This window comes from Podarcis pityusensis (assembly GCF_964106645.2).
Source record: "Podarcis pityusensis genome assembly, chromosome: 5".
Classification (NCBI taxonomy): Eukaryota; Metazoa; Chordata; class Lepidosauria; order Squamata; family Lacertidae; genus Podarcis; species Podarcis pityusensis.
Window position 1 is genome coordinate 66,167,862 of NC_138032.1, and position 16,770 is coordinate 66,184,631.

Here is a 16,770-nt window from a genome sequence, read left to right on the forward strand (position 1 = left end):
GACTCCCTGGAGTTAGTTACAGTTTCACAGTTACAATTTCACAGACTCCCCCTAGGGGGAAGACTTCTATTTATTCTTGCAACAAAGTTTCCTTTTTTAAGATACTTTGTCCATATATAATCCTTTAAAATGCGAAAGGGAACAGTGGAATCACTAGGTTTCTCTTCTTTTAGCCATCTGTCAAAAACACTTGTCTTTGGTTAATGAACTTCACGCGTCAGTCCTGACAGCCCGCTCCAGGATCAGGACGGAGGAAAGTTACTTCACTTTAAAGTCACTTTAAACAGTCCAAAAAGATCCCCCCCTTCTCCTACTGTCGAAGGGGGATTCCACAATTTTAAATGGTGAAATCCAATCTTTTAAAAGCGATTTCCTGAGCTCTAGTTTAAATTGCCTTTGCTTTATTCTGTTTACAAAAGAACGGAAGGATGACTTCCTGTTTAGACCTTCCTGTTCCGTACCAAATTCAAGTAAATTTTTAGAGTCCGATTCTTTCCTACTCGCAAGTCCTTATTTGATGTCCAATTTTTCAAAGTCTATGTACTCACGGGTGCTTATTTTAAAGTCCAAATTGTCCCAGGAAAAAGGCAGCGCTCTCCGGCAACAGCTATGCGGCTTCGCTCCACGGAAATAGCAGTTGACTCACAGCACTGCGCCACTTCCCCCTCTTCACTTCGGAGCCAATTAGTGGGTTCCTTAGCGGGTTGGGGGGGCACTAAAGGTGCCCGCCGAGTCCCATGGTCACAGGCTTCATCCGCCTGTGATTTTTAAGTGGGTCCCCGCTTCGCCGTAGCGGAGAAGACCCGTTTTCCGCGGAGCTAGTCCCTCCAGTTCAGAGGGAGTCCGCCATTGCCGGTGGCGCCACCCCGGAAGTCGGTTATTTCCTGCCTATACTCCCAGAAGTGAGGTGCAGGCAACTAACAGGTGCCCTATGTCCTAGGTTGCAATCCTATGCACATGAGGGCTTCTAACTATCCAAGAAAAAGGGGGAGTGGCATTCTTGTGTGCCTTTCAGAAAAGCTGGATACGCAGAAAGCAGCACACAAACCTTTTGACAGCATGCAGAGAGACATCACCATCTGATTGTCAGTGTTTGAACATCATTCTGCTGTTACAGGCAAAGCTACAGTGGCTGGCTGGTTCAAAGCCAGGTAACCCCAGAGTACAGTGGTACCTTGGGTTACAGACGCTTCAGGTTACAGACACTTCAGGTTACAGACTCCGCTAACCCAGAAATAGTACCTCAGGTTAAGAACTTTGCTTCAATATGAGAACAGAAATCGCGCAGTGGCAGCACGGAGGCAGTGGGAGGCCCCATTAGCTAAAGTGGTGCTTCAGGTTAAGTACAGTTTCAGGTTAAGAAAGGACCTCCAGAACGAATTAAGTTCTTAACCCGAGGTACCACTGTACACTTATTTGGTAGAGCAACCCTAGATCATGCCGCACACTGACTCAGGAGGAGGAGCAGCCTCCACTGGAAGCAATAGGACTTAACTTTCCAATACAGTGGTACCTCGGGTTACAGACGCTTCAGGTTACAGACTCCGCTAACCCAGAAATAGTACCTCAGGTTAAGAACTTTGCTTCAGGATGAGAACAGAAATCACGCAGTGGTGGCAGCAGGAGGCCCCATTAGCTAAAGTGGTACCTCAGGTTAAGAACTGTTTCAGGTTAAGAAAGGACCTCCAGAACGAATTAAGTTATTAACCTGAGGTACCACTGTAAATAGGACTGGGATCAGGGTACATAAAGTAGGCTGAGGTAAGCCCCAACCCAAAGCTAGGCACTTTTTAGTCTCATTGATTTCCCATGCTTAAACAAATGGGACTTGGTGGTACTGAAAGGACTTTGGCTGCAATGAGCCCTTAGTTTCAACTTTTAATATCCTGGCAAAGTTCCTATTACCAAGAATTGTCAAGCAGTTCAATGTAGATTATATGTAAATACACTGGGTATTTTATTTTCAGACAAAAACAAACAAACTACAATACTGTTTAAAAGCGTGCATTCCACTCACCCAGCTCTAAACATTTTTAAAAGCAAGGGGTCACTAATTCTGCTTTGTCTGTTGTCATCAGGTTTTCCCCCCTTGTTAGATACAATACACCAACATATCCAGAAAACATGACAGCTGCACAAACCCTGAGGTGTCCCCTGTGACAATGTTAAGCATTTAAACTGTTGTGAGATGCAATGTGCCTAATTGGCTGTGATTAATGTTGGTGAGTGAAACTCTATATCTACACATCCATTCCTGACATTTGGAGTTGTTTCTTAACAAGCACAGTTCAGATCTAAGCCAAGGACATGAGGTTCTAAAAAAAATAACAAATAGTTATGTAAGTGTAACATCCAACTAGGGAGAAATGGGCTTCTTTCTTCTTTATTTTGTTTTCATATACTGAAAGATGACAATCAGCTAGAGACAAAAGTAATCATGGTTTATAAGACCCACCCAACCTATGTTGGCAACAGTGCTACAAGCTTTCACGCTTCGTAGTTCTCTTCTCTTGTAAACAGCTATGTGAAGTCTGAAAGTGTACACACTCTGATTTGGGGACTGCAAAAATCCCAGGCACATCAAAATATTATGTTGTTTCCTGGGCATATATGACATCTTTATTCAGGCTTTCTATAAGTCTGGGTCCTACAAACATGATTCAAAAAGACAAAGAAAAGAAGCAAACTTCATGCAGGTATAAAAAGAGAGTATTTATTCATTCAATTACATTTCTGAACACATTCAGGGACAACATTCAGGGCCACATTACTGTTTGGTGCTGTCCTTTGTTGTTGCTTTCCCCCCCTGCCCCTAAACAATTTCAAATATTTTCCCATCACTGCTCACCCAAAAGATATTAGAGCAATAAAGAGTTACATCTTCTGTATTGTCACTTCAGTCCTGTGTACAATAAGATTTTTGAGAGAACCTTCAAACAGCCTAGGAAACACAAGTCAAGAGTGCCAATTTGTCAAACAATGAAGCTGAACGTTAAAAAGGAAGCAAATGAGATTAGAGAGCTTCCTAGGCTGCAGCAATCACAATATGAAGAAAAGCATGATAATAGTGGCGGGAGGGAGGATCTTACAGTGTTTCCACTCTCCTGTCATTTTATATCTCTTAGCTACCGTACTTCCTCAAGAATGCATTGCAGTTGAAGCAGAATATATGCTACCAGCCGAGTAACTCTGATGAAATAATGTAAAAAATACAGCGGGATCACCTAGCTACAGGATATAAGACTATAATCTGGGCTCCAGCATTGCCACAGAGATGTCTCTCTGTACCCGAGCCCTGACACCAGTTTCTGATTTATTAACATTCTTGAAAGAACCATATAACCCCAGCCCAGCCACAAGATTATATGCTCAGTATCTGGCTAGTCTCCTAACGGGCACAGAGGATGATGCTGTAACTGCTAAGCATTTCAGAACACTGGCTTTTCTCTTTGCAGTTTACACTGCTGGTGGTTTTCTTGCCCGAGCCACCTAGGTGTGTCTTGCTAATATCATTCCTTCTCCTGAAACAACCTCTGGCTTCCCGTACTTTGGGCCCCTCTTTCTCTCTGCTCTAGAAACACTGCATTCTGGACCATAATTACTACAAGGAAGGAACTTTCCAGCATTCTGTGCTCAATGAGGACATTTCCAGATACAGAAGTTGTGTCCTGCAATCTAACTCTACTGGCACCTTGGAAGAAATGGCAGACAAAGTAGTTAAGGTGGTCACTGTGGAAACTTTGCAAAATTTGCTGTACAAAATAACTCTATCTCCCTAGTGGGTTTTGTTAGGTTCCCCACCCCCACCCCCGGAGTACCCCCACCCACTGCTTTTCAGTGTTTTGCTATATCAATCAACTGCAGTTACTGTAGCCTGGTTTTAGCTGATCTTTATCATTAAATCCAACACAACTGATATTTATTGCTTGTAAGCACAGGTCATTGCAAATACAGTAAAATGCTAATTAGCACAGACCTAAAATGTGGATGGGGATGCGGGTGGCGCTGTGGGTTAAACCACAGAGCCTAGGACTTGCTGATCAGAAGGTCTGCAGTTCGAATTCCCGTGACGGGGTGAGCTCCCATTGCTCGGTCCCTGCTCCTGCCAACCTAGCAATTTGAAAGCACATCAAGGTGCAAGTAGATAAATAGGTACCACTCCGGCGGGAAGGTAAACGCTGTTTCCGTGCGCTGCTCTGGTTTGCCAGAAGTGGCTTAGTCATGCTGGCCACATGACCCGGAAGCTGTACGCTGGCTCCCTCGGCCAATAAAGCAAGATGAGCGCCGCAACCCCAGAGTCGGCCACGACTGGACCTAATGGTCAGGGGTCCCTTTACCTTTAAAATGTGGATAAATTATACTCCATTTAAAATGCAACCAAATTAAAGTACATCTTAAAACATCCTGGGGTTAGTCTTAGTTCTGGCTTTTTCAAATCAAGAAGTCCCCTTTACAAACCCTTGACATTTGGATCAAGTGTCTCACTTGGATTTTCTTTGCCACAGTTTCAAATAGTGTAATGTAATTTTATGGAATCTGTGTCTTTTGCTGCATCCTAGTATCCAGTGAAATGAATCCAGAGTTATAAATGCTCTTAATTAAATAACCACACTTCTTTTTTAAAAAACAGTTTTATATCTACACAGCGTGACTTAACATATTGTTATCACTCGTGTCTACTATGCTGATGGACAGGGGACCACATAGGTTAAACTTTGGGTTCTGTGCAAAGAAATGATGCTGGGTACTGAAAGGAAAGTTAAACCAGCTAAATCACCCTGTCAGGTAAATGTCTCAAATACATCCCCCACCATAGCTAAAGCCCTATGCAGTCATGCCCTAAGCATCTTGACACAATACATCAGCGCCCCCCCCCCCCCCAATACTATGGCACCACAAAACAGACACTTCCAACTTAGGCAGCTTTCACAAGTCATGCCAAGAAAGTATTTGAATCTATAATTCATCACACATGTATGTTCCTGTTAATGCCAGGGAGAATGTTGAAGGAAACCACTTTTAAATGGAACATATGTTTCAGACAATATAGAATTTGTACATAAATTCCCACGAGTGTAGGAAATGCTAATAAATCAATATTAATCAAGCACCTCTTTTAAAAAACTTGTTATTTTAAAATGTTAATCTAGAAACTTTCAAGCAAGCATTGAACTGATTTAGGCTTCAAATCCAGAATCTATTTTCAAAGCTTTTGATGCACAGAAAGAGACTTTTTTCCTCTGTCCATACGCAGAGTGCTTTCGCCCTGTCACTGAATAATCACAGGTGCCACAGTAGGCAAGCAAGAAGCATCATCAAAATTCCAGGATGCATTCCAACCAAGCAAAAGCACTTAGGGTGTGAAGCCGGACCACTATGGGGTGTGTGGCCTGAAGAGAGTTCCAGGGGCCAGATAGGGGGACCTTGGGGTCACTTGGGGGCCATGGGTGCCCCATCCTTGGCATAAACAGTCCATAACATACCACTCAATGAGACAGGGTGATTGAGAAGAGGCAGGAGCAGCTGCTGCATTTCCATATAATTGCTCAGACTGTTCTTCTCTTGACAGGAAGGATCAGGCAAAGGATGGCTACCCCAGTGCCTCTCACTGCTTGCACATCCTTGCTCCCTAGGCTGTGCAATGGAATGACTGGGCCCCAAAGAAACCCCCGGATGAATGAGTGAGCGAGCAAATAGAGGAAATGGCCACTGCTTCTAAGAAGACAAAGCCCAATCTGCTCACTCTCTTACTTGCTCTCTACAGGTGGTGAAGCACAGCTGAAGGTCAGGGAAGGAGCCGCCACCTGCCACTTGACCACCTGCGCTCTCCCTGTAGGCGGAACTGTAATGACACGGGCATCATGACTTCAATGCCCTCTCACACTCACACACCAGCCTAGCGGACTCAAAAGTTTGCTCAGCTCTCATGGCCAGAACCATGGCGTTTGGGAAGACACCCCAACCCAACCCAGCCCCAAAGTGCCAGTTTAACTCTTAGCCACAGGATGCTAACGCAACCTACCTCCTCCTCTAACAAGCTGCTTATTTGGAGGGTCTCTCTGACAAAAATCACCTTTCTGGCGGCGCGCAAAGAGGACTAGTAAAGGGAGAGGACATCCCCTGCCCCGCTGGTGGTAGACCCGGGGGCTGCTGCGCGGACCAGAATGGCATCTTCCAGCTGCGCCCTGGCGCGGCTGCCTCTGCCCCAGCGGAGAAGGGGGCTGCAGCCAGCCGCCCATCAGCGAGAAGAGAGAAAAAGAAGCGCGCGAGCGCAGCTTGGCAGATGCTTTAAAAAAAAAAAAAGGCGCCTCCCGCTGGGCGCCGGCACTATGCCGCTGCTGCTTCTGCTTCTGCCGCCGCGAGAGAACTGCCGAGGCAGCACCTACCATCCTTTGCTTCTTGGTGTCGGACATGTCGCCGGCTTCGCGGCTCCTTCGGCTCCTGGCAGCAGTGACGGGGTGGGGTGGCGGGCAGGAAGGCAAGCGGCTGGCTCCCGCGGGCTGCTAAGAAGCTGCGAGGGGAAGGGAGTAGGTATAAAAGCGGCCGAGGAGACACGTAGCACTTCCCGGACCGCCTTTCCAGCCCACGGCTCACACCCCGCGCCCTCCTCTGGCTCCTCCCCTCGCTGCTTGCTCTGCTCCCGGCTGCCACAGGCGGGAAGAGTGCGGGGTTTTTTCCCCTTCCCTGTGAGGGGAAAGGGCTCCGCGAGAGTATACTCACAGGAAAACTTTTCTCCTCTCGTGCCTGCGTCCTCCCTCCCCCCCCCCCGCGCCAGTGAGGACCCGACCCGCGCTTTTTTATTGTTTTAAATCGCCTCAGACGGCGCTCGCTTAACAAAAACGTGTGTTCTTTCTCCGATAGGGGACACCGTCTCACCCACGCGTTTCCCTGGCTATAGGTTTGCAGGCTGGTGCTGGACGGAGGCGAGGTCCAACCCTCGCCAAGAATCTCCCCTTTGTGCAACGAAAAAAACAACAACCCCGGGCTTTCCCTCGTCTTAAACGCTGGTTTAGGGAAGCCTGAGAGCAAAAAAGCAAAGTACTGTATGTGAAACGACACTCTGGGCATGATAGGTGATTCTGGGCTGGGAAAGTGGCTGCCTATTTTGTTTTTATATATAAACCCTGCTTCCCAGCCCAAAGCAGCTTGCAGTGACAGAGCCACGCAGGCAAGTAAAGGCGCGATATATTAGGGATACTTGGAGGTGTTTATAGCACTTCCTTCTGGTCCTCGGCAGTTGTTATCATAGCCTATCACAGCCAGCCACATCCGCAGCACACCTTTAAAGCACTCTGATGACACTTGCAACAGTCATGGAGTATCAGCGGTTTGTCAAAGGCTGCTGACCTTAGAGAACTACAGTTCCCAGCACCCGCGGAAAGAACATTTCCCAGGATTCTCTATGGCTGCTAAAGTGGCATAAGAGTGCTTCACATGTGTTCTAGAAAGAAGCGTGGAGACATGGGTCGATGGATCATAGTAAGAATAACAACCCAACGCTGTGTTTCAACCCTACAGGCAGGGCGTGAGATGGCAGTGCTACCAGCACATTTAAAACACACACACAGCTTTCAGGCACAAAAGCAACACCGTGGCAGCTTCAGGCAGTAGTGCCATGAAAAGTCCTCTCCTCCATAAAGGTAAAGGTGACCCCTGACCATTGGGTCCAGTCGTGACCGACTCTGGGGTTGCGGTGCTCATCTCGCTTTACTGGCCGAGGGAGCCGGCGTACAGCTTCCAGGTCATGTGGCCAGCATGACTAAGCCGCTTCTGGCAAAGCAGAGCAGCGCACGGAAACGGCATTTACCTTCCTGCCGCAGTGGTACCTATTTATCTACTTGCACTTTGACGTGCTTTCGAACTGCTAGGTTGGCAGGAGCAGGGACCGAGCAACAGGAGCTCACCCCATCACGGGGATTCGAACCGCCAACCTTCTGATCGGCAAGTCCTAGGCTCTGTGGTTTAACCCACAGCGCCACCCGCATCCCTCTCCTCTATACACTTACCTTAATTCTTCTGTCCTTCCTCGCCTCCGCTTCAAGCCAACTGCATCCCTGTATTTTCTTTCACTCCAGCTGCAAAGAAGCAGCAGTGCTAGGAGAAGCTCACACCCTTGAGACAATTTCCACAGGGGCTGCTCTTGTTAGCCTGTTGCTACATAAACAACAGGAAGCTTAAAGACGGGCAAATTTTATTATGGCATAAGATTTTGTGGACTGGAGCCCACATCATCTGACAAGTCCACTATATATAATACAGTATAGAAAGGGCAGGGATTCGTTGTTGTTTTTCAGGAATCCCTAGTATCAGAGCAGAAAGCCAACAGTGCAAGATACACAGCCTGCCTTGACCCTAAATTGTTAAGTGTTGCCTTGGGGAGACTGGGAATGTGACACTGAAAAAACTGAGTAGCTGTGTGAGCCATGGAGGTCCAGATGTGTGAGAACTTCAAATGTTATAATAATAATTTATAACAATTTATTATTTATACCCTGTCCATCTGGCTGGGTTTCCCCATGTTGGCCCCAAAGAGCTGCTGCAGATGCATTTAGGAGCTCATTCTTCATTTACTGCAGTGAGAAAGGCAATATAATTGGAAAATAAATTGATGACACCTGTTCTTTCTTCTTGTCGTGTGTAAATAGTCAGGGCCGGCCCAAGACATTTTGGCACCTGAAGCAAACCGCAAAAGGGTGCTCCTTTCCCCGTCAGGGAAGAATGGGAGAGTAAAGGTCTACATTGGAAACAGGGGGCGGAGAGAGAAAGCTCTACATCAGGATCTGCTGCCCCTGTGGATCCTGCCGCCTGAGGCAGTCATCTCACCTGGCCTCCTTGGTGGGCCAGCCCTGTAAATAGCATTATAGTGTGAAGGTAAAATCGGCACACATCTTGTGGTTCATTGCACTAAAATAAACCCTTTGTACAGAACAAGCAATTGCTCTGTCACACATTTTAAGTGATATAGAAGGAGAACATGCTATACTCTGTAAGCAGCTGATTACATAGATAAGAAAATGTAAAACCCAGCCATAAAACGTGAATAGCTAATCCACAGATAGGTACTTATGGTGTGATAAAATTTCCATTATGTCACACACACGAGTTTGAACCAACAACATACTGAGAGTCTCTGTACTCATTTGGAATATAATCCATTGAGATTTGTTTGTTTGTTTGTTTGTTTGTTTGTTTATGGCTACAAGAGTTAAAACTGGGCTGGAAGATCCAGCAAAAACTTTAAGCATCACAAAGGAAATTGAAGTAAAGTGTTAGAATACTATATAACTGATGTAACTCCAGGTAGGTACAGATAAGCAGAGAGCCTTTTTTCAAAAGCAGCACTCTTCTCACTCCCTTCCTCATCGAACTGGAATCTGTACACAATATTTCCTGGATATCATTTTAAACTGTTTGCTAACAAATATCTAAATAGAGTGAATATGTTGGCCTGAGATATTTCTTCTTGAACAAATAAAAACTGCCCCTCTGGCAACACAACACAGCTCCCTTCTTGTAATAATGAGGATTAGTACAGATTAGTATAAATTTACTACATTTATTATTCTATGCTTCTGTTGTTTCAGAAGATTTACTTACACACTGTGAATTCTCTCAGGGTTGCTTTTTGTCCTACAGCTGGTGAAAAATAATATCTCATGAGCACATATTCTCATACTTGTGACAATGAGCTTCCCTAAGACCAGAAACAATATTCAAGCCTATTCAGGTATTAGTAAAATTAAGATGGCTGACTGGGAAACTGGGAAAAGTGGGAGTGTGTGTTACTTCCCTGCACACACATCCCATGTCTTCTAGCAGTTCATAATTTGTCAAAAAATAAAAATAAAGTGTCCACTGGTAAGAGCAAGGGAAGGGGCTTGGCCTTTTGCTTTTTTTGTTTCCATACAGTGGCCCAATGTAGTTGCTGACTGTTATTCCTAAATATGGTTTGTTCTCTTAGAACAATAAATTGCAAAACCTGAAAAATGCATACTGAACACTCATAGGTAATAGAGTGAAACTGGTTTACAAACAACGGTCCAGTTTGCATGTGAAGCCGAGCTAAACTATGGTTAAGCAAGAACACATGAGTGTGCAAGTACAGGTCATGACCATTTTGCGGGCATTCAATTGACACATGGGTCATTTTGGACCCAGAAGAGGGCAGAACAGGGGTGAAACAGCAGCTAATAAATACCAGTTATCACCAGGGAACATAACGCAACAAAAACAAACTCACACCTCAAACAAGTCAAAGGTCTGCATGAAGAGGAAAACCCAAATTGATGTTTGTTCCGACTGAGTGCTTTCCCCAGGATTGGGCGGAAGCAGTAGGTCAAGAGGAAGTGTGGATAAACCCACAGTGAGTGCACAGTAAATGGGAGTGTGAACACAGTCTCCACAAAATGAAACCAGAGATCCATCTCACTGTCTGGAGCGGGAGTTTCCAGGTTTTTATTGGAAGTGATTCAACCTCCCCAAGGTTGGAAGTGAATGCTACCCATGGAAATCAGTGGAGAACACCAGCATCTTAGTAGTGGCTGGGCAGCAGCATGCCTACTGCTGTGCAAAAGTATCAGCAAAGATAGGATTTACTACTCTATTGTCATATTCCATGAGAAAAAAACATTTTGAAATAATCCTGCCAATGAAATGCCAGTGCAAATATAATATATTATTCCCATATTGCTGTTTTGGAGGTTGAGAGAGAGCAAGAGAGAGGTTCACAAAAGCCATGCAATGGAGCCAATATCAATACTGCAGGTTACAGGTCAAATGCTTGTGAAGTTTGTCCTTGCATAATAGGTTTTAGGAAAAATAACAGGAGCTTTTTAAAAAAACAAACAAATGTGTATTAAGTTAAGCATGTAAAATACACTCCTGATTTGATGAAGTGTTGAAATACCCTTGTGTTTGCCCAAAGGAAACAGAGTACTGTACTCATCTTTAAAGAGGTTTGTTTCCTACCCCCTAGTCTGATGCTGAACATCCATAGTAACTCACGGGATTTTAACTTTTGCTGGGCTGGTTGCTCACTCATGCTAGATTCGTTGCTTGCCCAGCCAGTAGGGACTGCCGCTAGAAAAGCGGGGATATTGCTTAAGAGGTTGCAAGGCTCCAGAATCCTGTGGATGGAAGGAATCAAGGAAAGCAGTCGAAGTACCTGAGGCTGTCTTTCATGGGAGAATACGGTAACTGGGGGGGAGCGACAGGCCTAACACACACACACACATATCCCATTTGTTGCAGTGCTTCCCAGGTTGAACAGACTGGCAGGAAAAGTAGTAATGTTTGCTCTTGAAATAAGCTGGCTGGGGCAGGATGAATTTTACAGCCTGAGGGCCACATGTCAGAGGCAGGTACGGCCTGAAGCAAAAGTGGATGGAACAATTAAAAGTACAGTTTACCTACATACAGTAAAATAGTTTCTGTACATCCTCCTGCACCCTCTCTATCAGTGGAAAAGAGGACCCACATATACCTGGAAGGGATGAACTTGTTGGTATATGTGGGCAAAAATTAATAAATTGCAGGGGTGAGGGGTTGACAGTTTCTTTACTGCCTTTTCCAGAAGTGCCTCTCTTTGTGTGCCACAGGCCATACCTTAAAACATTAACTGGCAGCCCAGGCAGCCCAGGAGATGGGAAACTGCAAGCCTCAGCTCTGCCTCCTGAACTTGCAGAAGGAGCACAGACAATTGGGCAGGCTGTCGAGGAGGATGAAGAACTCTTAAGCCACATGTGTTGGATCCACCCTTAAGGTGGGGTGTGCTAGCCCTGCTGGACAGAGTGGGGCAGCAAAGGGAGGGGATTGCGTGGGCAGGTGGAGTCCCCCCAGCCCCAGGTGACTCCCGAGTGGAATAACGACTCAAGACAAGGTGCTATGGGATTAAAATTGGCCACAGCTTTATTAAAGTTTCAGATGTAGGGAGACCTTGGCTTAGGCATTGGGAATTTATTCCTCCCAGTCCCTGGCCGGGGATCTGGGGGACATCAGGGTTATCCAGACTGTGTGAGGATTGGGCTGGCTCTGGAGAACATATGTTCAAGCAGAGAGCCCGCCCCCCGTTTTGCCACCATTGGAGGGAAGAGCAATGACATCCAATTGGCGTATGGCCAATGCCTCCCCTCAAAACAACCCCTTTAACAGGGAACCCTGGGATTGCCGCCGCAGGGGGGGCGTGGGTCACCGCTTCAGGCCCCCCCCCCATTAAGGGAAGATAGACTAAAGCATTCCCCCCAATGCCTGAAACCGCCAAAGTTGTGACCTTTTGCTATGGGGAAGGCAAAAACTGCCAATGCAGGAAAATTCCTTTCCGGCCCTTCAACAGCGACCATGATGTAGCAGCGCCCGTGTACCTGTGGAGAAGAGATTAACCTGCAAAGGAAGGCTTAACTGAGGGAGGGCAGGATGGGAGAAGCTCTGGAGCCAACTGACAATTCCCAGGTAAGATCCACCCTCTATTGTGTGAGTATGGCGGTCCCTCCCCCTACCTGGCCAGGTCCCCTGGCAACGCCTCCCCAGGTGGGATTGGGTAACTGCTTGAGGTAGGTGGAGACCTCCAGATATCCAGCCTGGGAAGGGCAAAGCCAGGCTATATGGCTGGGAGCCGCATAGGATCACGCAAAAGGCGCCCCCCATTTGATGTGGGGAGCGGTCATTCCTGTCTTACAATCTGTGGCACTGGTAATGATAAGTTTGGAGAGCGCTGCAGGGTCAGGGAGAGGTGTAGCATTTGGCAATTGTTAATTAGAATTTACAATTTTTAAAAGGTTTCAGTTGTGTTCACAAGCTGCTTAACACCAACCAATCTAAGCGAGTGTTAGTTAGGCAGCTCAAATGTTTGCTTAATGGTACCCATGTTCTCCAACACTGAATCGATTTCAGTAGCTTACTCTGAGGCTATGGGAAGAACTGGGGCAAAAGTAGCTATGAAGCCCCAGGCAGCGTAATAATTCTTCTGAACAAGTAAGAATGCCTGTGCAAAGGCTTGCACAAATATATTGCATGACCTGGGAGATGTCAGGTGGTAATGACCTCATCAAACACAGGTTTATGATATACCGCACATTTGTAGGGAGAGATTTCTCACGCAATGCTTTCATCACTGTTAATTGCACTCCTCTTGTATGTAGACAGGATTATGTTGTTGTGGCACAAAGGGGAGCCTGAAAACTGTAACCTTTAGTGTGAGTTTTGTTACCTCGCTCACATCAACTGCCATTGATCACCAATATTTTAAAATGATACTAGTTTGCCCCTCACAAAGCTACAGTTCCAGCACCTTTGAAGAACTACAGTTCCCAATATTCTTTTTTTTTAAAAGTATGTGTTTTAAATGTGCTGCAATGTGCACAGATACATCCTCCTAAAAGCTTAAGAATTATGTTTTTGGCATTTATGGAAACATACATACGTTGTGATGTCAGAAATTTGTTGACATTTATTGCTCTTTTTTAATATTTCAAAAATCCCAAAGGGAAATGTTCAGAAACTGTTATATTTGTTGGCAAGTCTGCTGTAGTAGGGAATGATCTGTTGATCCCAAACACTCTCCCAGCTAAACTAACCAGGGTAACACCCAGCATCACAGCATTGTATTTTACCAATGTTTGGCTTTGTTTATTCACTCACATCTAGCCCATTAATATCCCTCCCCAAGCAAAGATCCACAGTGGAGAAAATGACTTCAGGTCGACTGAAAATGAAAAATAGACCTTCAGCCTTCAGATGATCTCATCCAGCCCCTTCTTACAATGTTGAATGGGACCATTTACCCGTCCTGGAGAAGTACTTCATAGTGGCTGGCCTTTGCCTTTGTTTACTTCCTATAGGGAAAGCGCAAGACTTGTTCAAGGGAAACACTTCAATGGAGTATAGGTAAGAACACTTCCCAAGTTCTTGTGTGTCCTGGAGCTCCTTTGGGCTTCAGCTGTGCTGTTTCAGCACATTCAGCCACCCCAACAGCAATAAGGACTGGCCAGGTAGACCTTAAGTGGGTCCTACATGAATTCTGGATTGTAGTTCAGTAAACATTTAGGATGATGACACAACATAATCAATGGAGTAGTCTTGCCAGAAACCTCTTCTCTTTTAATACCAGCCAAATATATTAACAGAGATAACCATCAGCTGTGGCTTAACTCCACTGCTTTAGTACCACACCCCTTCATCCAGTCTTTGGCTCTGAAACAGGAGTAGCCAACACCCTCCAGATGTTATTGGACTACAATAATCAATGTTTTATATTTGCTGTTAGCCTCCCTGAGCCACCCTGAGCCCAGTTTTTAAACTGGGAAGGGTGGGGTATAAATAAATTATTATTATTATTATTATTATTATTATTATTATTATTATTATTATTATATTATTATTATTATTATTATTATTATTATTATTATTATTTTATTATTCCACATCAGCTGTGGGAAAGGGCAGTAGATCAATGGCAGAAGGTCTCAGGTTTAATCAGCAGCAACTGAAGGCAGGGCTGGGAATGCCACTTTCTGAAATCCCAGAAAGCTGCTGCCAGTCAGTGTCGGCTCAGTATAATGTCACTTCCTATGTTGCTCTGCAGCACTACACTGGCTACCCCTGCCCTAAAACTTTAGATTCTAAACTAGCCTTCCTTAACCTGGTGCCCTTTTAGATGTTTCACATTACAATTCTAATTGATGCCAGCCAGAATGGCCAATGAGTGATATTTGTCATTCACTAAAATACCTGGAGGGCACCAAGTTGGAGAATGAAGGATGAATGGAGATGGAGAGAAGCCCCAGAGACATAGTGTGAAAAGGGATATGCAATTCTGCACCCCACCCCATAAGAGAGTCAAAGTGGATTATGCAGGTCTGAAAGACCAGGCCTACATACATCAAATGTAATCGCTGACTTGGGCCAATGGTTTTGTGAAACTATCATCGTATTCTGGGTGTAACTTTTTGTACAGCACTCAAAATCTGTCTTTGTGCTTTTGAGGAATCTTATCTGGAAATGACCCAGTGATTAATTTAAAAGTACACCCACACCATTTCAAGATATGGCGTCCTAGCATATGTTTGTTCTAGCTTTGCTTGAAAAATGTATGAGGCTTTCTGTTGTTCAGATTATAATTAAATGTTGTGGTTGCACAGTGCTGGTAGATTACATTTCATTGCTGTCTTTAACCTCTCTCTTTCTCTGTGTTCTAGATGAATCATGTTAAGCAGAAGTGGAACAAAAAGAAATATTATTCACACAGCACATGCTGAAGAAAAAATATCTAGAATTTATCTGGCTTAGCCTTCAGTATAAACATACTAACTAGGGAGAAAGCCCTTTTCAACAAAATGAGACTTGCTGCCGTGTGAACATTGCATAGGATTGCAAAGTTAATATGGTATATCTTTTGGCTTTGATTTTGCATCAGTGTTAATGTTTTCCCCCAGTTAACCAAGCTCAGAAAACAGCAAGCTTTCACACAGCTAAGATGTTTGGCAAGAAGTTCTCTGAATAGAGAGGGGCGGAGAAGCAGTACAAAAGTTCTATGAATGTGTGTCTGTTATGCAACAAGCCCTGTGCAATTCCTCTTTTGGATTGTGGCAGTTATTTTGACTCTGCTAATCTTGGCAAGTATTGGGTGTGTTCATAAAGTATGCTTGAGATCTTCGGGGGGGGGGGAATCTTCACCTAGAAGCACTCAAAAAAAGGTAATTTGAAGGGATTCAGTTAAACAGAATGGAGGGAGCTCAGTATCAGATAATTCCCATTATCCCCTTTTTGTAGTTGCCCTTAAGCTAGTTATCTAACATCACACAAAGTTCACAGCCTGATCAAGGTACATTTTCTGCAGGTAGTTATTTGTCACAGTTTTGTTTTTTTGTCAGGACTCTGAACAGAGTTGTGTAAATGGCTGATTCAGCTATTTGCCACTCACATCTAAACTCAGGTTATGTACACACCAGCAGCTCAAAAAGCAGTGAGGTCATTCCTGCCACTATCCCCACCCCCACCCCCAGCCACCCCAGCGTTTCAAGTCACTTTTTATGTTGCTCTTCACACTAGAGAGGAGGCGTGGATGTCTTCACCTGGTGCCCATTACCTGATTCGTTCCCCAGTGCCAAATTCCAATTCATCGAAGCTGTCATTTGCATGTGCTGTCACCTGTTGCATGTGCAACAGCTTCCTGAAATGTACACACCACTTCAGTTTAACCATGGCTTCCGTTTGCTCATTGGATGGAAGATGGTAAGAGCGAAAGAGCAACAGATGGGGCCATTTCTCAAGAAACTACACAACACCTATGCATTGCGGCTAATGTCTTCTTCAAAACAGCAGAGGTGGGAGCGCTCTGCGGCCAGAGTCAGCGGTAACATATACGCAGCCTCAGAATAAATCCTTTTGCCAAAGGATTAAAAAAGCAGGGGCATTACTGTGTAGAGGTCCCAAGCAGCTGAAAAACAATCTAGTTGAGAACATTTTGCTTCCTTCTTGCCTCCACATTGACCTCAAGCAACAAAGAGGAATGCATTTGAAACTTTTGCTAACACAAAGATGTGTTGGATTTCAAACAAATGTGAAACTAATCTTGCCTCTGGCAAGTGTTCAGAAATGGGAATTACTAGTTTCCCAACAGCTGTGTTAGTCTTCAAATTAATTATTACTAAGCAGACCGATCCTGTGCACATTTACTCAGAAGTAGACCCTGAGGTGTTCCTCTTCCTCCCACATAAAAGTACGCACAATTAATTAAGGAGTATCCCACCTCATGCAGTTTTATTGGTTGCAGGT

The 16,770-nt window shown here is 44.9% G+C and overlaps 1 protein-coding gene across 2 annotated transcripts in view; it reads right to left on the bottom strand.

Moving 5' to 3' along the window:
* The window catches only part of PAPSS2 (3'-phosphoadenosine 5'-phosphosulfate synthase 2), a 49,858-nt gene extending 43,314 nt beyond the window's left edge, over positions 1-6,544 (bottom strand). Inside the window, exon 1 of one of the 2 annotated variants that reach the window (XM_081004562.1) lies at positions 6,387-6,544. In XM_081004562.1, the coding sequence (XP_080860688.1) occupies positions 6,387-6,413 (27 nt within the window). In that variant the 5' untranslated portion in view covers positions 6,414-6,544. The remainder of the gene's footprint in view (positions 1-6,386) is intronic. The other variant, XM_081004563.1, reaches the window with a different exon arrangement.
* Positions 6,545-16,770: the final 10,226 nt, after the last annotated feature.